The following is a 21,126-nucleotide window of genomic DNA, read 5'->3' as shown; positions in this document are numbered from 1 at the left end:
CATACCACACACTCATACACATAAGACACACACACACTCTCACACACACCCCACAATGGGTCCCTCAAGTTTCAGTTCTCCATGACAAAAAGACAGGACTAATCAGAATTGGATCCACATTCTACCTACTTCTGTTGTTACCCCAAACTGTTCTTTTGAAAGATGCTTGCCTGGGTTACATGGAAGTTGCAATGCTCACACTGAAACATTTACCAAAGCTGCAACAGGCATGCTGAGCACGCGCAGGCAGCTCTGAGATGAGCCTGCACTCACGTCTCTGAACCAGTCTTGCTGGACAGCCATTGAACGGTGCATGGCAGAACACTACGTGTTCCATAGAGACCAGGTTTTGCAGTACGTTGGTGGCGTGGGATACGTGTGGATGGGCCAGAATTTCCCACTCTGCTACTTGTACATTGCTCATTTCACAATCACTCATAAGTTAACCTATGGGGTTCTGTACACTGGTGGTATCAAAACAAAATTCTTCAGAAGTCTACTGTGACAATCTTCAAGAATTATACAATATGCTTATGAGAATACCACACCTTAATTCAGTATACTTTTATTTTTCTGTAATAAAGCATTTTCTAGTTAAAAACTTACCAATGTTAGAGAACAACAGAAACACTAAGAACAAAATGTTGACTACAGAGCATTGTTCTCCTGAAATGATTGACAAGACTAGTCATCTGGGACCACAGGAAGCACGCAGGTGGTGGCCCTACCCCATGTCCCAGAGCACTGCTGAGGGGTAAGTGGTTAAGAACGGAACCTGCTTACTATCACTGCTGGGCTAGAGACTGAGCTCATGCTTGCCCGGCATGCAGGAGGGCACTCAGGGATGGTGCACGCCCACAGTCCTACCCTCCGGCTAATAGGGGTGGAGGACCATTGGTTCTATCACTCTTGGCTATACAGTGCTGGAGGCCAGCCTGGGTTACAGACTCTGAAAAGAAACCAACAGAAATCATACTTCTCTTCACCATCACTGAAGTGCTTAGAAACATTTATTTTGTGCTTAGAATGTTTTTCTAAGCCACCACAAACTACATAACTGACAGCAGAACATTTAATACTGTAAAGGAGAGGCCTAAAGGAAGCTGTCACACATCACAGTTCTGCGAGTCTAAGGAATTCACACAGAGAACGTAAGGGGAGGGAGCATCACAGACACCATCTATTCCACAAAGGCTGGATGACTCATGAAGAATTTAGTCTGTTTTCCCCTTCCAGACATCAGACAATCCCCGACGACACCCTTCCCTTTCTGTAAGATGAAATCCATGTAGTCATCTTGCTGACCTGATCTCCACTTGTGAGATGCACAGTACTAGCAGTCAAGAACAATACAATATGAAATTTGTCTTTAAAACATAACAGTGTTACGATTTTCAAACACAAAGCAATATCCTGACTATAAAATTCATCAAGAACCTGTAGAGGACAGAGATACAGTAAAATCACATAGTAGTAGATATTTCTTGAGTAGAATGCAGACTTCATTTTACATCAAATTAAGCTCTGAATTTCCAAAATATAAAATACCAAAGCTTTTCCACATCAAATTTTAAAAATCAGAAAATTTCATCTTCGCATTAAAAAGAGAAAAGAAAACGTCAAGACCATTTAATAATAATTTAAAATCTGGAATGTATAGCCAAATTTGTACATTTTCAAGTAAACAGTTCAGTTTGATGGTTCTCTCCGTAAACTTCAACTTAAAAGGATAGAAAAGTTCTGTTTACCCACAGTAAACAAACAGTGATATTGTTAATTTTTTCCAACTTTAAAAACACATGGCAAATAAAAATCATACAGTGAACACGAGACCAAAACAGGCATCGACCTTAAGAATTAACACAATGCCATAGACTTATAAAAACTTCTTAAGTCAGCAGCATATCCTAAATGTAATGTGTGGAAATGAAAGCTATAAGGTAAGGTAGTTTTGTTAGCTGTATAATCCAAAATCTGTGAGGAAGCTATGGACTCTACCAAAGCGTAGCGCTATCATGAAGTACACGTCTGGAAACATGGGCAATGCTCCCACTTATGGGAAATATGATCCTTTTTCACACAGTGAAACTGAGAAAATGCTGTGAAATGAGAAATCCTTCTCTCTACGGTGATTTTCTTAAATACCCCAGTAATGCAAATCTTGGGAAAGGCAGTTTTGAGTCGCACACAAAATAGATTATTAAATATAAACACAAGTCTCAGTGCTTGGCACCAGGCTCTTCTGAAATTAAACAACTTTAAACCATCATAATATTCTTAAATCATCTTTCAAACTGTTATGTCTAACTGCTTTTATTTCCTGAATGAAAACTGTCCAACCTAGCGACAACCTATAAACTGTATATACAGCAAGTCAAGTTCAGTTTGCAACAGAGATCATCACCAATCTTCAGTTCTGCCAAAATCATAGTATTAAGATATGTGTAAAACTTAGGATTTGTCTGTGGCCGATGACGGGCCCACGCAGCGCTGTCTTAGGCCACTCTGAGGAGTGTCTTTGCTCTCTCCCTCTCTATTTTCTGTCTCCTCTTCCGAAACGTCTTCTTCATCAGCCTCTTGTTCTTCCTCCACTTTCTTCAGAGGTTGAGAAAATTCTGGTGATGGTTTTTCTTAAAGATCAGAAACGTACTTTAGTTAATGAACTAAGTTTGCTTGAGAGTAAAACTAAGGTACAAGGATAATAAGTCCTGACATTTATATTTAGATTTTCAAACAGAATAAAGCGGGTATTTATTAAACAAAGAATCAATTACCTAACCCAACATTAATGAATCAATGTCAATGCAGTGAACATAGAAGATAAAATACACTGCATTAAACAGAACCATCTTGTAACAACATAATTTTTCAGCCCATGAGTATACTAAAACTTCAGTACTAATCTGTCTGAAGCTCTGAGAGAAACAATAATCACATATTTATAAAAGCTGCATTCTTGCCCAGATGTTTTCTCCTTCCCCAACCTCACCTACGTAATTTACTAGGGTGTAAGTGCAAGAAATAAATAGAAAAACCTCAAACACACACCCAAGTACAGCCTTTCTGCTTTTTAGAGGGCTCAATGCTAATTAAGTTTCAAAGCACAATGTGTTAAAGAGATAGGTACAGAATGAGGACTGGACCAGGTGGCTTACGGTATGCAGTACCCTAAACTGCTCCAATCCTAGGCAACCCGCCATTACAGGGAGGGCTAGAAAACACTGCAAGCCATGGGAGGAAACGCAATGCTGACAACCTGGCATGCCTCTTCATACTGGCACTTACTCCTGTCCTATGTCATACCTACGGGATTTCAGTGAGTACTACAGTTTACAACAGCAGTTGCTTACCCAGAATGATTCTGTCCCCTCAAAGAACACCAAATAATGTCTGGAGACACTTTGGGGTGTCACACCTGACAGGGACAGAACTACGGCTACAGTGGAGCACTGCTGACCAGTCAGCATTATACAACTTCTGTATACACAAGACAGCCCATCACAAACAAAACCCATGTGTGCAAACTAGAGAGTGTCAAGAAGCAAGCTGTATACACATGGAATACACCAGAATTTCCTCAACTCTAGGATTATGAACCATGGCCTTCTATGTTCACCGTACATCAATAGAGAAGAGTTCAGTACACACCAAGTCAAAGGAGCAGTGAACTAAACAGTGGCAGAAAGTTATATTATTAGTAAGGAATAACTATTTCTATTATGTAGACTAATTTTATAGAATAGCCCACCATCCACACCAACTGACCCCTAATCAGCTTTTCCTACTATACTACCAGGAAAAAAAAAGGAAATCAGTTGAGTACAAAGAAACTCTCAATGCCTACAAGCCACATGAAATATAAAATTCTCTGAAGTATAACTGTTCTGAGATCCAGAGTTATCATTTTCATGAAATACTTCTCTCCTCTCCCCTTCCCCTCATGCCTCAGCTGAGCAGGATCATCCCTCACATTTAATAATCTAGGTTCAAGCAGCTGGTGACTGTACTTACGGAAGTGAAAACCACTCCAGATGTTGGCTGTAGAGGGGGTGTAGCACAATGGTGTGTTGCCTAGCACGCATACATCCCCAAACCAAGCCCCAGTCCCACACATGCACATACACACACCGACTTACTTGTAGGCTGTTGCTGTGGTCTGCGCCTCTTTGAAGGGCAAAGGCAATCTGCTACAAATATCATACACTGCAGAGCAAGCGGAAATCTAAGTGAGCGACATGCAGCACGACTAACAACAATGTCATCGTGCGCTCACGATTTTTCTTAGTGCTTTAACATGAATACTTACGAGTCCCAGCAGGAGTCCTGAGAGCACTGTTGCGAAAGCAAAAACCAAGTATGAGCCCCATGCCGGGATTCCAAGGTCATGAACAAAATAGCTGTGGCTAGTCTGCAATAGAGAGAAACAAGCTAAAACCATGCCCATTAAAAACAAGTGTTAGAAATGGTTAAGACAGGAAAAGCTTAATCCATACCCTGATGTACACAGAGAGCTGAAAAAGTGCTGACATAGTGGTCATCCTAAAAAAGAGGAATGGAAAACTCAGCAGAGATACACAGCTTGCCCATACCTACACACTGCGCTTTCTAGTCAGCCTCTCCACAGACAGGACTTTCTTGCAGAAATAACATAAGGAAAATGAACACACACATCACATAAAGAAAATTAACTACTTTCACACTGTTAAATGTAAGTGGTTTGATGGTTTTTGTTTTGCTTTAAAGCTAAATAAATAATAATAATGTTTGTTGGGCTTATAACAAGCTTCCTGTAACATATACAATTGGTGCTGCCTAGAGCTTCTTCACACAAAAGCCCAGAGTTAGCTTCACCCAACCCGACTGCCAAACTACTAGGATGAGTAGAGCAGCCTTGCTGAACTCGGAGTAGCCCGCTCAGTCTACTGATGAAAAAGGGATAACCTGCTGTACTGGATTCAAGAGGTGTGCACTAAAGCAACCAATTCCTCTACTAGAGTGCCAAGAGCAGCTCACTGGATTGCTGCTTAAGTTCACCCAGAAAAGCACTCATCGTGTTGCTTGTGCCGTTTAAAGGCCAAGCAGGTGTGGTGGTTCACAATGTAACCAGGAGGCCAGGGCAGGAGAATCAAAAGTTCAATGTAGGCTCTCCAGCAAGAACTTGTCACAAACAACAGTGGAACTGAAATGTAAAAACCTCACTGTTCTGCGTCCAGTGACACAAAGGGAAGGCTGCACTTCTAGTTCCACATACAAGGGCTGATTTCTCCCCATTCCCAGAATCCACAGGAGCTCAATGTTCTTACAGTTAGTATCCCAACTCTCCATCTTCTGATGGCAAATATGGGGAAGGTCAGGAGTAATTTAGTCACACCAAAATGGGACCATGAGAGTCTTGGCAAAGTCTACCTGCCAGGTTTCTGAACCTGGCATACTGGATTCAAGGAAACATGCCTGCCATTCTCAAGCCTAACTGCCATGGCGAATGTATCTACCTCCTAGCTGTAAGCTCACATCATTAGTCATTGTCAGACACACTACTGTATTCATACAAGTCATCAGGAGTAGCCACTGACAGTTACTCCACATTAACAGTGAAAGCGCATGACTGAATACTCTTACTCCGATTAAAATTAGGATCAAGCAGTAGCCTTTCTTACCTAGAACTGCTCAGTTTCTAAAGAATCAAGTTCTCAATGATACATTTAACCAAATCAAAGCTAAAATAGTCTGAAAACCATATTTTATGAGATCCTACAAAATGCCTACTCCTAGCTCACATGAATAAAAGTATCTTATAATGATCACAGTAAACACATCTGAATATGCATAGCATACAAATCCAAGAAACAGCATGCCTGCTTTACTTACAGTCCTCATACTTACAGAACAGAGCTTGGACCAAACCATGATGATACAGGTTCAACGTTCTTCCATTCTTTCTCACTTATGAAGTTTATGAAGTCTTTCTTAGTTCTTGGGCCCAGATAGCGCCTAAATTCACCATCTTTACAACTAAAGATCAGAACTAAATATTAACTGGCAGCAAAAAATAATTGTGTTCAACCACTGCTTCATTTTACAGTCAATCCTAATCTTCAAAAAAATCTAGCCAAGAACCAGAATACAGTATTATGTACTGATGGCATCAGAGCCCCAAACATATAAAACCAGAAGCTTTAAGATTTTATTCTTTCAAATAATAAACTTACAAATCATTTCAGTCACAGTCTTGCTGTGGGTAAAGGATTCTTACCTTGATGTAGGGCACTACTGACACTTTGGAGGCTGAGAGAATTCACATCTAGTACAGAACGCCCTATGTTCAGAGTGTGAAGGTGGACGAAGCAAAGGCAGCAGACTTGTCTTCAAGCTTTTATTAGGTAAGTCACTTACCCAAGAGGCTACAGTGAGTTTCCCTGACTTTCTCAGTCTGCCACTTGTTTATAGGAAGGCTGCTGATTTTTGTGTGTTAATGGTGTATTTTGCTTACTTCACTAAAGTATTTATCAGCTATAGAGGTTTCTTGGTGGAATTTCTGGGGTCTTTTCTGTATAGCCGTATCATCTTCAAGACACTTTGACCTCTTCCTTTCCTGTATGTATCCCCTTGATCTCCTTCAGTTGTCCTATTCCTCAAGCTAAGACTTCAACAGCTATACTGAATAGGTATGGAGGGAGTGAGCACCTTTGTCTTTTTCCTAATTATTTTAGAGGAAATGCTTGCAGTTCTCTCTGTTTAAGTTGATGCTGGCTGTGGGCTTGCTATAATTTGCAATTATGCTGAGTTATGTCCCTTTCATCCCTAGTCTCTCCAGAGCTTTTATCGTGAAGGGGTATAGAATTTTGTTAAAAGCCTTTCCTGCATCTAATGAGACAATGATGTGGTTTTTGTTTTTTTATGTAATAGATTATGTTCCCTGATTTACAATGTTGAACCATTCCTGGATCTCTGGGAAGAAGCCAACATGATCATGATAATCTTTCTGATGTGTTCTTGAATTCAGTTTGCAAGTATTTTTGCATCATACCCATAAAGTATTACAAATTTTTGCATCATACCCATAAAGGATATTATTGGTCTATACTTTACTTTCTTGGTTCTTTGTGTGGTTTTGGTAGTAGAGTAATGTAGCCTTATAAAAAGAACTGGGACATGCCCCTTCAATATTGTGGAATAATTTAAGAAGTATTGGTGTTAATTCTTTTTTAGGTCAGGTAGAATTCTGGACTAAATCTATCTGGCCCCGAACTTTTGTCCATTGGGAGATTTAATTACTACACTGGATATATCAAGAAATTCATCCAGTTCTTTTACTGTTTGATGGTGTACAGATTTTTAAGACTGTCCCTATGATTCTCTGAGTTTCTTTGATGTCTGCTGTACTATCCCCCTTTTCACCTCTAGTTTTACTTGCCAATCTTGTTGATTTCACATATGAAGCAGGAATAAGTTTTAAGTTTAAAAAAAAAAGATCATAAAAAGGGGAAGATTTAGTTTGCTGCTGTAATTTTAAATGAAATATGTACTTCCTGGTACTTAGTCACCAGCTAATCACACTGACGCAGAGGTCAGTAAAAAGAGATTGTCTCCCTCTAGTGTAGTTTGGGAAACACCAAGTGGTAGGGCCAAGATTTGTTCACTGAACTCACGGCCACTCAGTGTCACCCCCAAGCTGTATAACCCGCACTCCGACAGTGTTTTAGATTACTCAGGAAAGAACATTTACCTTTGCATTCTTGAGAATTCTACCTAGTCCTGGGGTTTCATTTAAAACTCATGTTCTCCAGGAACTGCTCTGACCAACTGTGGCTTCTCCCCATCACCCAGTTTTCTACAGGACTCATCAGGACGGTGGGCTAACAGTTATTGACTACACTGAAGAGGACCATACCAATCATGAGAACTGTCTAAAGAAATGATAGATCTCCAAAAAAAAAAAGGAGTGTTTTATATATCTACTGTTATTTATAAGACTCAATGTGCCACTAACTAAAACCAAATCAAGCTCTCAAGTCCTTGCTAAGTATAATGAGATCACCTCAGCTCTTCAAACATAATGTGAGTTAGAGGCCTACTGCTCTCAGTACACTGTGATCTAACCCTCTTCATGACCAAGAACCTCCAAATACTTACTGGTAAATAGAAGGAAGAGCAGTTATGATAAACCGTCCACTCAGCCCTACAGATGACAAGGAGCAAACAACAGATTATTAGGGACAACTGCTTACTTAAAAGTTGACTCTACATTATTTAAATGCTAATAAGAACAAGAAAACACACAAACATAATCAACACTGAAAACGTGAATTAGTTGCTAAAGCAACTTTAAAGACACATTAATGTACGTAAGTCAGCTCAAGTTTATGAAGCCTAAATACTGAAGTTATTTGTGAATAATTAAGTAGCTGAGGCATTAGTATTACCACAGTACTTGACTAGTAGTGACCAGCCAAGTAAAAACAATCTTAAGGACTTCTTAAACCATTCAAGAACAAAGGTAGCTTTGTTGCTAAAAAAAAAAAAAAAAAAAAAAACTGAGTCTTGACACATATCATTCACCATATGTCAAAATTCGATAAACAGCATTAGCAAGGAAAGAGAACCAGCCAGAGCTGTGATACCTGTCTGCTCTGTGACGTCCACTTTTGCAACTTTAACCTCCAGATCTTCTCCCCACTCAGCAAAGCTTTCCCATTCTGGCTGAAGATTCTGACACGCAGGGCACCAGGGAGCATAACTACAAAACACCGTTAACATTTTAAAGGGACTTTAATGACCTAACTGAGAGAGCATTTGAACCACACTTTTCCAGGAAGTTTCTATTTATGACATAGAAAATGACCTATGTGGGGTGCCTCACACCTGTAAAACCAATTTAGGATGCTGAGGCAGGAGGACTCTGAGAAAACCCAGCATGGGTTACAGAGTGTGATCTTGGGTTGAACGAGGAGACAAACTGGGTAATTTTATGCAAATGAAAAAATTGAAAGTAGGAACCTGACAAGGTGAACATCAAGAAATGGGAGAGCTCAGCTGATAAGCTGAAGCAAGCCTGAGAATGCATTCTTAAACACACACACGGGAGCTTTCTAACATGAGTAGCTCTTTTCAAACCTTTAGATTTTTTCAATTAAAACATGGCAACCAAAAAGTTTTGTTTAAGTTCACCAAATTAAGCTAATTGTACAAGCAGGGTCATAGCAAAGTATTGGAAAATAGGAAGTACCTGGGCTCTACAAGTTGCAACCAGTACACAATCACTACTGAGAAGAATGACCCAGGAAGGCAAGTTATTCACAGTAAACCAAGCTGGAGACTACATTCTTATGTACAAATATACCTTAAACCTAACCCTGGCACAGATACTGAGCAGAGTGGACAAAACTCTACTGGCCAGCACCCTGTCACCAACAGCCAAGGACACCAGTACTCAAAACACATCTCTGAAGCTATCATTCCAGTTTCAAGGTTTTCCTTACAATTTTGTTTTTCCATTTCACTGCACATTGTAATTTGCTTCCGTTTATAGAACCAGGAGGAACGAAGCCTACACATATTAAAAAACTGTGATCTCACATTTTCATGAACTGTTTTAGGAAAATTAAGTTTCTAAGAGAGGCATGTAAATACAGCAAACCAGTGTTACATACAAAAGTCAAACAGTAAAAGTACCATGAAAACAGCTCTGTAATAAAGCTTATCAGAAGTGAACTTACAGAGAATAATTCACTTGTAATTAAGGGTAGACTATTATGACTATCAAGTGTGCAGTTTCTTAGTGCTTTTTAAGAGCTTCCCCCCCTCTTAATTAATCACTGACCCCTTCCAGTACCCCCCCCCCCCCGAGGTTCTTTAAAACTCCCAAATTTTAGCCAAGGAAAAAGGGAAGAACAAGATCCATATTTCAGATGGATGTTTTTATCTCATTTTCAGTGTTGTGGTAGCTTTAATTCCCTTTCATACCTTTTGTGGATATTACATTTACAATGTAACAAAAAATGCTTAAAGGTATCTTCCTGCAATCTTGGACTATATTTTACATATGAATTTATAATCACTACTGCTTTAACACTGCTATTCATGACAATGACTGAAAACAAACAGCACTGGTTAGTGTTCCTCTGCTGGAAACTGACTGCCAGAACACTGAGCGTCTTCCCTGTCACAGTCTCCATAAAAAACGCTTCCACATTTCCTTTTGTTTTATGACTCAGGTATCATGGATCTCGTCTGGGTTCTTTCTTGAGGACGTTCACTTCCATCTTCTCCTCAGCGTGAGGCCCTAAACATAAACTACAATATGGAAAAACACCAGAATCTTGCTGAGGGGTTGCTAACAACAGTGCCTGCATATATTTACTCTTGAATTCCAACAAAGCTACTATGACATCTGAACAGGCCAATCTGTAAAGCAGGGGATGGGAGTGGTTAACTACTATAAGGAATATGGAGAATAATTACCAAAAAATGTGTACAAAGGTACTGAGTAGTGTCCAGGAAACAATGAACATTCAATAGTGGTGCTTCCGCCAGATCAATAACGCTAGCCACCAGTAACACTGTCAACTAACCATTCCATTTATCATCTAAAACAAAAGCCAATGGTAGTTTATTTCCTACAGCAGCAGAATGGACATTATTGAAGTAGAATCATCACACAAGATAAGTGATCTTGTTTGAATAGTAAATGATGAACTGGAGTTTTTTTAAAGGGCCTATTAATAATCATACCAACAAATACGCAATACCATTCGCAGGCCTGTAAGTCACAATTCAAGCCATTCTCTAAATTGCTAACGTGCACCGCCAAGGAAAAATGTGATTCATATCAAAAGAAATGAATGTAGGCAAGGAGAAAATAAAATAAAATATTTTAAAATACATTTCGATTTATTTGGCATTTACAATAAATAACTAATCCACAAAATTAAAAAAAAAGGAGCTCAAAATTCAAGCATTACAAATAGGTAAATATAACAATTTCCGAATGACAGGTTAAAAGCGATATTTTATTCAATATAATCTTTTGTAAAAATTTGGAGACTTAAAGTCTAGATGTCTGCGGTAGATCAAAGTCATAGCTAAGACCTCCATCCCACCCAATCCCACCCTCAAACCCGCCAGGCTGTTCCAGAGAATTCGATGTGGCACGTAATCCTTTAATCGCACCACAGTGCTTAGCAACGACGAGGCTCGGTGTACGCTTAGATAGAAAAGTAATACGCCCGGTTAAGAAACAACCCTGGAGCTGGGGGCGGCGAAGGCTGGGACCTCAAGACCTGGCCGAGGAAGATGGGCCAGTCAGGTGTGCAGCTTGAGGGAGGGGGCGGCGGAGGCCACCGCCACCACCATCAGATACCCAGACAACCGCCCCGCACTCACAATTCTATCATCCACTCTCCTTCCAGCAATGAGGTCCAGTTCTCATCGGTGAGGACGCGCACGTTGCTCCGCCGTCCGTGAGCCCCAGGGACCGCCCAGAGCAACAGGACCAGGGCTGCCAGGGGAACCAGGAGACGCCCCAAGTGCGCCATGTCAGCCACTTGCCCAGTCTCAGAGCGCTCCCGCCCCACCGCCCCGCCGCAGCTCCACTTCCGCTCTGGCGGCCGCTCCGCCCATGCGCACAACGAGCCTGCGAGGCGCGCGAGCCCCACCCCCCCCAGCAACTCAGTGCGCATGTCCGGGTCCTGACCCCTAGCGGAAGGTGGAGACGGGAAGAGGGAGGTGCTTTTGTTTCCGTGCATAGGAGCAAAAGGAGGCTGCCCATTGTGGTCCCTCGAAAAGCGCTAAAAGGGGCGGTAGGCGGAAGGATCAAGGTGATGCGTTCGAGATGAGTGGCCCTGTAGTGCTCACCAGTGCCAAGTAGGGTCACCACGACAGTTTTCTCTGTAACGTTCCCCTTTGAAAATAGCATCATTTAGTTGAATGTAGGATGTACTGCTCCTGTAATATTCCGATGGCCCACGACGCCATGTGCTAATCAATTTCGGGGTGATGTGGAGGGATGCCTCTTTAGAAGGAAAGTAGGCGTGCGCGGAAGAAGCCAAGATGGCTGCAGCAGCTCCAGGCTTCTAGGCTTAGAGTGGGATGGGTGGTTGTAAGCAGCAGATACATACCCTCCATCGTAGAGATAGTTTAAGCAGTACAGCTTTATTGTCGTAATGTGGCTAGGCCATCCATCTCAGGGTAGGTTTGTTCCTCTGAGGACGTGTTTTGTTTTTCTCCAGCATCGATTTTATTAGTTTTAGGGCAAAGGATCTCTTTATGACCGAAATGTGCTGCTGCTTGCCTTAAAAACTCTTAAGAGAATGCTACTACATTTGAGATGATCAAATCAAATCAACACTGCTAATTTATCAACCACCTGTTGGGTTCACCGTCTCTTCCTTCTATCATTTGGGTATTGATGTCGACCATAATCTTTTTTTTTTTCTGGAGTTCTTAGTGTTTGTTTTTAAACATAATATTAATAATATATAATTCACATGTCATACAATTTTACATGATACATGATGCAGTGGTTCCTAGTATATTCACAAGATGGGCAATGGTTACCATAGTCAAATTTAAAAATCTTCCTATTCATGTGGAGTCACCAGCCCCTTCTGTCCATCCATTCACTCCTTACCCTGGCCCTCTGCAAACATGCTTCTACTTTCTGTCCTGCCTGCTTTACTAATTGAATCTTGTGTGTCCTTGGTGATTGACTTACTTTAACTCTTTAAGCATGAGTCTTTGAATCTCCTCTAACATAGTCGTAATGGAAGACTTTGTTATTTCTTGGTCCTCTCATAAGTAACTTTTGCTGCATGCTCTTTGCCTTCCTGTAGAAGGGTTATATTTTCCTGTCTTTGTGTAACTCAAAACCTTATTGGAAACTAGGGTTTTAAGGTCCGCAATTCTGGATAGTGATTCCCCTTGTGGCCTTCCATCTTCTGTTGATTTTGTTTGATTGTTTAGTGAGTTGGCAAGGCCATTCTAGTGAAGTCTGTTTCTCAGAGAATACAGCCCTGGGCGGGTACACAGGTAATCTGGGTGATGGTAGTGGTTTTAGCAGGGCTCACTGGCTATCACTTTTTGGGATGTGTCTGCCTCATTTCTTATTTCCAGCTGTAATATTACATGAAGTGCTCACAGATGGCTTGTTTTTATTTTGTTTTAATTCTCAGGGCATAAATTGTTCCAAAGTCTAATAAATTTTGGCAGATAGTTTTTGAGGTTAGTGGTTGAGATTTATTTTAACCCCAAGATGATTCTTCATTGTCTCCTTTCTTAGTTCTCTCTGGTGAACTAAGTGGCTTATGCACTAGCATCTTGCTCTTAAGGGAAAAAAATTTTTTTAAGAGTGACTTTAGGCAAAAAAAAAAAAAAAAAAAGGTAAAAAGATAAAAGAGTGACTTTAGGCTTGACTGTACTCTTGTTTAATAAAGTCCATTACTTTGGGAAGAGTTCAGAACTAACTCTCCTGGGCACAGGCAGCCTCAGTCATCATTCTCTGCACAGTGTAGACCAGCAGGATCTGGTTTTCTGGACTTACTTCTAATGGCCTATAGCCTCTATTACATGGGCAAAAAGGTTGAGGAGGCGTCTGGAGACGTCTCCATCTGCCATAACGAGAGCTTCACTGTGCCTGTGGTGTGCAATGCATCACAGATTCTGTCCTTGTGGCCTGGACTTGGGAGAGATTAAGATGCCAGTCACCTTCCCCTCCTGACCAGACACTGTCTTTCGATTGGGAATGGAGAGGAGGTGGAGCCCTGTGTTCTTGGTCACACCCACCTACAGTGGAGTTTTCACCACAATGGCCTGGGCTAAGAAAGTGATAAGAGAACAGGAGTTTGAGATGGGGTGGATGCCAGGGTCTCGGTTCTACTGAAGGAACAACAATAGCAGCAGCAAAAGCATCATTCATTGTTTGCAATTTCCAGAAACCTTTAGTGAGTTTTTGTTTATGTAGTTCCCAGGTCAGTTCTGTTTCTGGGAATTCATGCACTGAAGTCCTGATGCTCAGTAATTCAGAACTGAGAGTGCATTTAAAGATAAGGTCTTTTTTTTTTTTTTTGAGTTCCAGTAACTTATATTCATTTTATTTAAAATTGCACAACAGAAAGTACCTAAGTCAAATGAAATATCCCTTGTTTCTGTTCCCATTTAGAACCCTACAAAGCTCAGTGACATCTTTTTGGTTTTTTTTTTTAAATATTTTATTGGTTACTTTATTTACATTTCAAATGTTATCCCCCTTCCCAGTTTCTCCTCTGCAAACCCCTTATCCCATCCCCTCCCCCTTGCTTCTGTGAGGGTGCTTCCCTACCCACCCACCCATTCCCACCTCACTGCCCTGGCATTCCCCTATGCTGGGGCATCAAGCTAAAGATAGGGTTTTTAAAGAGGTAGTTTAAATGAGGTCATCCAGGGGCCTCAATTTTAAAAAAAGGGGGGGGGGTATGCTGGATTGTTTTATGTCACCTTAACACAAGCTGAAGCCACCTGAGATACAGTGAAGACAATTAAGGTGAGATGGTCAAGCCTCAGTTAAGAAAATGCCTACAGGCAATCTGGTTGTAAGCCTTTTTGTAAGGAGTGATAGATCACAGGAAGGCCCAGCCCTTTATGGGTGGTGCCATCTCTGGCCTGGTTGTCCTGGTTTCTAAAAGAAAGCAGACTACGAAAGCCAGTAAGCAACACCCCTCCATGACCTCTGCATCAGCTCCTGCCTCCAGGTTCCTGCCTTGTTTGAGTTTCTGTCCTGACTTCTTTCAGTGATGGACCACAATGTGGAGATATAAGCCAAATAAAGGCTTTCGTCCCCAGCGTGCCTTTGGTCATGGAGTGTCACCACAGCAAGAGAAGTGCTAAGACAAAGGGAATCCACAGGCGGGAAGGAGCTCACAACACAGGGATGTCGTCAAACCTCTGGAGATTTTAGGAACAGATGGAACAAGCCTCAAAATAATGGCTACGTACGATAAACCTATAATCAATGTTATAACATGGAGACAAACAGCATTTTCTCTAAAACCAGGAACAGGACAAGGACGTTCACACTCTCTTATCTATAAGTGCTTGAAGTCTTAGTTATAGCAATTAGACAAGAGAAAGGCATAAACAGGATTAAAAAAAATAGGACAGGAAGAAGATAAACCCATCTCTATTTACAGATGACACAATTCTTGTTTAAAAGACCCTATTGAGTCTGCTAGAAAACTAATAAATACAGTGAAGTTACCATATACAAAATACATGTTTAAAAAAAAAAAAAAAGAAGAGCCTTCATTGTACTCCCAGGAATAGAAATCAGAGGCAATATTCCATTTAAAATAATCAGCCCCAATTAAGCATTTAGAAATATATCTAAGCAAAGAAATAAAGGACCTTTACAAAAATTATCAAGATATTTAAAAATGAAATTACACAAGATATTGGATTATGAAAAGGCATCTCATGCTCCTGGATTGGCAGTTAATATTGTGAGAATGGACACACACGCGCACACACACACACACACACACAGAGAGAGAGAGAGAGAGAGAGAGAGAGAGAGAGATCCAAAACAGCCAAAGCAATCCTAGATGATAGATGATACTGGCATAAGATCAGACAGATGCACCAATGGGGTAGAAAAGAGGTCAAACAAGAAAGCTGTGCCCACTTATTTATTTACAAGGAATAAAAAACATACACTAGATAAAAGCCTATTCAACAAATGGTTCTGGCAAAATTTGATACCTACTTGCAGAAGAATGAAATTAGATTCGTATTTTTCACCTCATACAAAAATCAATTTAAATTGGATTAAATATCTTAATGTAAAGCCGGAAACACTGAAACTTCTAGAAGAAAACACAGATAGAGGGGAATATAGAACCCTTTTAATGGAGGACCAACAGCACGGGAACTAGCATCGGCAGATGGGTTTACATGAAAATCAAGTTTCTGCTCAGCGAAGGAAATGGTCAGCACAGCACAGACAGCCCACAGCACGGGATATCATCTGCACCAGCTACGCCTCAGACAGACTACAAAGAACTGCAGAAATTAAATACCAAGGAAATAAAACTGACAATAAATAGGTAAGTGAATTGAATAGACAACTTTTCAAAAAAAGAAACACAGATTGCCAGTACCTATTGTTTTAAATGTTCTATACTTCTAGACATCAGGGAAATACAAACTAAAACTACTCTGAGATACCACATTGCCCCAGTCAGAATGGCTCTCGTCAGTAAACCCAATAACAAGTGTTAGAGAGCTGTTTGGTGAGCGGAACCCTTATTCACACTGGTGATGGTGCGAATTAATACAGCCATTGTGGAAATCAAGTTTGGAGATTTCTCAAAAAAAAAATAAATAAATAAAAATCGAACCGTTGTGCTGGCTATTTTTATAGTCATCTGAGAAAAGGGAGCCTCAACTGAGAAAATGCCTCCCTCATCATGATGTAGGCAAGCCTAGATGAGATTTCCTTAGGGATTGATGTGGGAGGGCCCAGTACACAGTGTGTGGTGCCACCTCTGGGCTGATGGTTCAGGATTTTATAAAAAAGCAGACTGAGCAAGCTATATGAAGGAAGCCAGTAAGTAGCACTCTTCCATGGCTTCTGCATCAGCTCCTGCCTCCAGGTCCCTTTCCTGTTTGAATTCCTGTCCTGACTTCCTTAAATGATATACACTGAAGTGAACACCTAAGCCACATAAAGCCCCTTCCCTCCCTGAGTTGCTTTGGTGTTTCATTATAGCAATAGTAACCCTAACTAGACCTTAGATTTCCAGCCTGCAGGACTGGAAGGAAATTGTGTGTTGTTTGGAAAACGTGGGCTGTGTTGGAACTTTGTTAGGGCACGCTCAGAACTAACCAGCTATACTTGTTTTGCTGAGGAGTGGGGCTGCAGAGCCATCTGCAATGCTGTCCAGAACTACGTCATTATAACATGAGAAAACTTTTGCTAGCCCCAGTACCTTCATGCTTGCACAGAACCCCACTCCATGCCTTCAGCTATCAAATCCATTTTCATTTCCCAACTGAAACCAAAAAAGGCTTCCTAGAACTCAAGGCTGAGTATTTCCTTGCAAAAATTATTTAATGGATGAGTAATAGGCTCTCCATTATTCTCAAAGTTCAAGTATATTTTTGTAAGGTTTATTTTTATTATCATGTATATGTGTGTGCATGTGCATGCTCATAGAGGCCAGCAGAGGGGCTTCCCCCTGGAGGGTGGATCAGGTGGTTGCAAGTCTCCTCAAAACATTCTGGGATCTGAGCTAGGTCCCGTGCAAGAACGGCAAGTGCTCTTATCCACCGAACTGTCTCTCTAGCCCCAAATTCAAATATTTTAATACAGTTTCTCATGTTCTTGTTAGCTGGCATTTAATTTACCTAGGCAAATAGCTAGCTATATGAAGATACAGGAAACTGATAGCTGGCTGTTTTACCTTTAGATTTACCTTTGTTATTTTTTATTTTTAGAGTAAGCATATTCTTGGTACACCCACACTGAACACTGGACTTCACCTTTATCATAGCATCTTACATTTGCCTGTACGGTGGTGTCTCCTTCACATGGTGTCTCCTGATTGAACTGTGTCTGTCATGTTCATCAGTGCATCTTTGATAGCTACAGGTCATTGGCGTTACCAGATTCTATAGGTCAATTAAACCTTTAACCCAAAGAGTTAGTGGTCTCAAATGTTTTAGAAACGCAGGAATGGGGGCTGGAAAGGTGACTCTGTGGTTAAGAACACTGACTGCCTTTCCAGGCACCTGGAGTTCAGGTCCCAGGTCAGTTCCCAGTTCACTGGGCAGCTCATAGTCGCCCAACTCAAGGGGAGCTGACACCCCCTTCTGACATCACTGGCTACCTGCACACTCATGGCATCCATTCACACTCATGGCATACACTCATCCGCATGAGTTAAAATAAAAAGAATTAAAAATAAGAACTATGGAAGTTTTGTGTCTTTAACAATACAGACATAAATGTATAATATATATATCCACATCTACATGTATATGTGAATACACACATTCAGTCAGTGTGACAATGTATTTGTATATATCATAACTATAGATTCTGTGAATTGATTTTATCTTAAAAGTTTTTAAAATTATCGCTTCTCGGCCTTTTGGCTAAGATCAAGTGTAAAAGTTTTTAAAATTAAAAAATAATTATCCATTGGCATATGGAAGAATTGATTCTGACTCTAAAAAATAGCACAATCCTTGGACGATCAAGCTCCCGATATGAAATGACATTTTATATGCATGTGCTTTATGTCCATCCTCCCAGACATTTAAATTACCTTCCGTTTATTCACAACATGTGACACAGTTTAAAAGTATGTAAATAGCGATTACTGGGTAGTGTGAGAAATAACGATAAAAACCTTTTCGTGTTCAGTTCAGTCATATGTGTGTGTTATATGTACATGTTCACGTGTGTACGTCTGTGTGCACAGTTGTGCATGTGCACAGGTGTTATGTGTGGAGCTCAAAAGGTCCAAGTCAGGTGTCTTCCTCATTCTCTCCACCTTTTGTATCTTTGAGTCGGTGTCTTTCACTAAAACTAGAGCTCACTGGCCCTCCTGTCTCCTAGGCCTCCCATCCCTGCCACCCCAGCTCTACGATTACAGAAGCACACATTGCATCCAACATTTAAACAGATGTGGGGGATCTGAACTTGGGTCCTCATGCTTGCTCAGCAAGCAAGCACTGTATCAACTGAGTCACCCCAGGCCTCACCGGAATATTTTTAGCCTATGGTTTTAATCTACAGATATGGAACCTGTGGGCACAGAGGATCCGACACTAAAGCCGTCAGGCATGACAGCTGATGAATCTGAGTGACATGTTTGGAATCCTTAGTTTACTTGTATACTTAGAATAATAGTCTCCTTTAAGAGTCGGAACTGTGTCAGAGCACTCTAGGACCTGACTCCAGGTCTTTTTTCACAAGAAATGAACCAAAAATGTGGACTTTCCCCATCATGTATATAATGACCTTTTTGATAGGTGCTTACAATTCCAGATAAATTATGGCATTATTTGACCCTATGAGCAGAGTGGCAAACTGCCTTGTCTGTATAATCCAAGGGGAAAGAGTTTTACACCTAAGAGTTTTCAGGAGGAAACCGGAAGCGGAGCTCAGCTGTAGAAGCCTTGGCTGGATGTCACCACGACAGGATGCAACTACATCACAGTCTCGCAGGCCTTTAAGCCAAGACTGAGAAGATGAATTGATTGTTCTCCTCTCCCACTGAGACGTGAGGGGAAAGGCACGAGTCAGGGTCATTCTAAATTTATGAGGTTGGCTTTCACATTTAACTTGTAAAAAGCTTATTAAATATTTTACAGTGTTCTTACTCATGCATAAAATATTGAAACCTAGTGATTTTCCTAGAGAAAATCCTGACAGCTCAGAGAGTCTTTTCTCATGTGAATCCCCACTTTAGAGTTCGTAAAGAAAGATCTGGCCATCAGATAGCTCACTAACTACTACAGTAGTCAAGGCAGGTCGCAGAGGGCTTGTAGCTCAGGGTTATTTTAATAAGTTCCTGGGACTGTGCAAAAGGCACCATGAAAACCAGGGCCACAGACACCAAATTTAAATTCTGAGTTTGAGGCACTGAGGTGCAGACAGGAGCAGCAATGTTCCAGGCAGAAGGTCGGAGGGAAAGAAGATGATTTTAAGTGATGCAGAGCCAAGACGACAGCAAGAGACACTTGAGTTAGACAAGCACGGAAATGGGATCGCAAGTCCTCCTAGGTCTGAAGGAAACACCTTGCCCTTGAGAATGGGAAGTTGAATAAATACCACAAAATTATATCTACATACTATCATTTAAGGATAAACTTCATGCATATAAGCATGTTCCATTTACACATCATTATCTTTTTAAAATTCAATAATTATAGAAAATGGCCAGTTATTTAAGGGAAGTCAAGACAGTAAGTTATCACACTTTCAGTTTTAATATTTCCAGTCTAAATCCTGTTTGGATCCAATAGAATCAGAGGTAATTGTTTTTACAAAATTATAGTGTGTTAGGCTGGAGAGATGGCTCAGCACTTAAGAGCACCGGCTGCTCTACCAGAGGACCTGGGTTCAATTCCCAGGGCTTATATGATGTTTAAAAGCAACTGTTCCCCTATGTTCCTTTGGTTTCATGGAATCTGATGCCCTCTCCTGGCCTCTGTAGGCTCTGCACACCCATGGCTTCACAGACATACCTGCAGGTTATCATCTACACACACAAATTAAATTTAAAAAACATTTTTATAGGATTTTTTTGTGGTTTTTTAAAAAAGGCATAATGTATTAGTTATTTTTCAATGCTACCAATTACCTCCAGTGAACTAAGCAACAATTAACATTATTGCTGAGTTTCTGTGTTATCAGTAAAAGTCAGGAGTGGCTTAATCCTCATGGTCCAGATCAGAATGTTTCATGATGTCAAAATGTTGATCAGGGAACTGTTATTTGAAAGCTTCACCCATGCTGGAAGACCCCTCCCAAAGTAACTGTCACGTGGCTGGTAATCAGCAGAGCCGTAGGGCTGGAAAGATGGCTCAGTGGTTAAGAGCATTGTCTGCTCTTCCAGAGGTCCTGAGTTCAAATCCCAGCAACTACATGGTAGCTCACAACCACCTGTAATGAGATCTGATGCCCTCGACTGGTGTGTCTGAAGACAGCGACAGTGTACTTACATATAAATAAATAAATTTAAAAAAAAAAAGAAAAAGAAAAAAAGTAAAGCCGTGGCCATTTGGCTCTTTGCCCATCATTCCAGCCATTATTTTAGACTATACTCATACTCAAAAACTCACTTTAAAACTTTATGATCTTGTCTCAGGAGCAGCTCTCTGTCCTTATAGGTTAGACCTACTCACCACAGGAGAGGACCGCCAGGTCCACTGAGAGCCATTTTGGAGCCTGGTCAGCTACCCCATTTGTTGTTTTAAGACGGGATCTCACTGGCCTGGAACTCACTCTCGCTGGCCTCAAACTTGCTTTGTCCTACTGCCTCAGCCTCCTGAGTAGCAACCCGCTCAGCACAAACCTTGGTAGTGAGGTCCTGTGCGTGGGTGGGTGGGTGGGTGCATGGATGCATACGTGAGTGAGTGCATGCA

General features: G+C 41.0%; 1 protein-coding gene and 1 long non-coding RNA gene across 4 annotated transcripts; one reads left to right on the top strand and one right to left on the bottom strand.

Annotated features, from left to right (window-relative positions):
- Nucleotides 1-549: 549 nt before the first annotated feature.
- On the bottom strand, nucleotides 550-11,602 carry Tmx1 (thioredoxin-related transmembrane protein 1). 2 transcript variants are annotated; one of them, NM_001024800.2, is made up of 8 exons: nucleotides 11,383-11,602; nucleotides 8,622-8,737; nucleotides 8,134-8,179; nucleotides 5,884-6,012; nucleotides 4,494-4,539; nucleotides 4,307-4,408; nucleotides 4,137-4,203; nucleotides 550-2,630 (listed from the first exon to the last, which is right to left on the bottom strand). In NM_001024800.2, the coding sequence occupies exons 1-8, from the start codon at nucleotides 11,532-11,534 to the stop codon at nucleotides 2,452-2,454; spliced, it is 837 nt and encodes a 278-aa protein (NP_001019971.1). In that variant the 5' UTR covers nucleotides 11,535-11,602; the 3' UTR covers nucleotides 550-2,451. The 2 variants fall into 2 exon arrangements, with proteins under 2 accessions (NP_001019971.1, XP_006240240.1); XM_006240178.5 differs by lacking the exon at nucleotides 11,383-11,602 and adding an exon at nucleotides 9,964-11,056.
- LOC102551922 (uncharacterized) lies at nucleotides 11,594-20,752 on the top strand. Of its 2 annotated transcripts, none has more exons than XR_010052261.1 (2): nucleotides 11,594-11,816; nucleotides 14,764-20,752. It is a non-coding gene; the product is annotated as an uncharacterized LOC102551922 (long non-coding RNA). The 2 variants fall into 2 exon arrangements; XR_593062.4 differs by having other exon boundaries at nucleotides 11,594-11,862.
- The last annotated feature ends 374 nt before the right edge of the window (nucleotides 20,753-21,126 follow it).

The sequence above is a fragment of the Rattus norvegicus genome, chromosome 6 (assembly GCF_036323735.1).
Source record: "Rattus norvegicus strain BN/NHsdMcwi chromosome 6, GRCr8, whole genome shotgun sequence".
NCBI lineage: Eukaryota > Metazoa > Chordata > Mammalia > Rodentia > Muridae > Rattus > Rattus norvegicus.
This window is presented reverse-complemented; position numbering and strand designations above follow the sequence as displayed.

Coding starts and splice junctions, on each gene's coding strand:
- Tmx1 (XM_006240178.5), bottom strand. CDS start 10,175: ATGGAGACTGTGACAGGGAAGACGCTCAGTGTTCTGGCAGTCAGTTTC. Junction 8,180..8,621: donor GGACGTCACAGAGCAGACAG/GTATCACAGCTC, acceptor TGTCATCTGTAG/GGCTGAGTGGACGGTTTATC. Junction 6,013..8,133: donor GCTCTTCCTTCTATTTACCA/GTAAGTATTTGG, acceptor TCTGATCTTTAG/TTGTAAAGATGGTGAATTTA.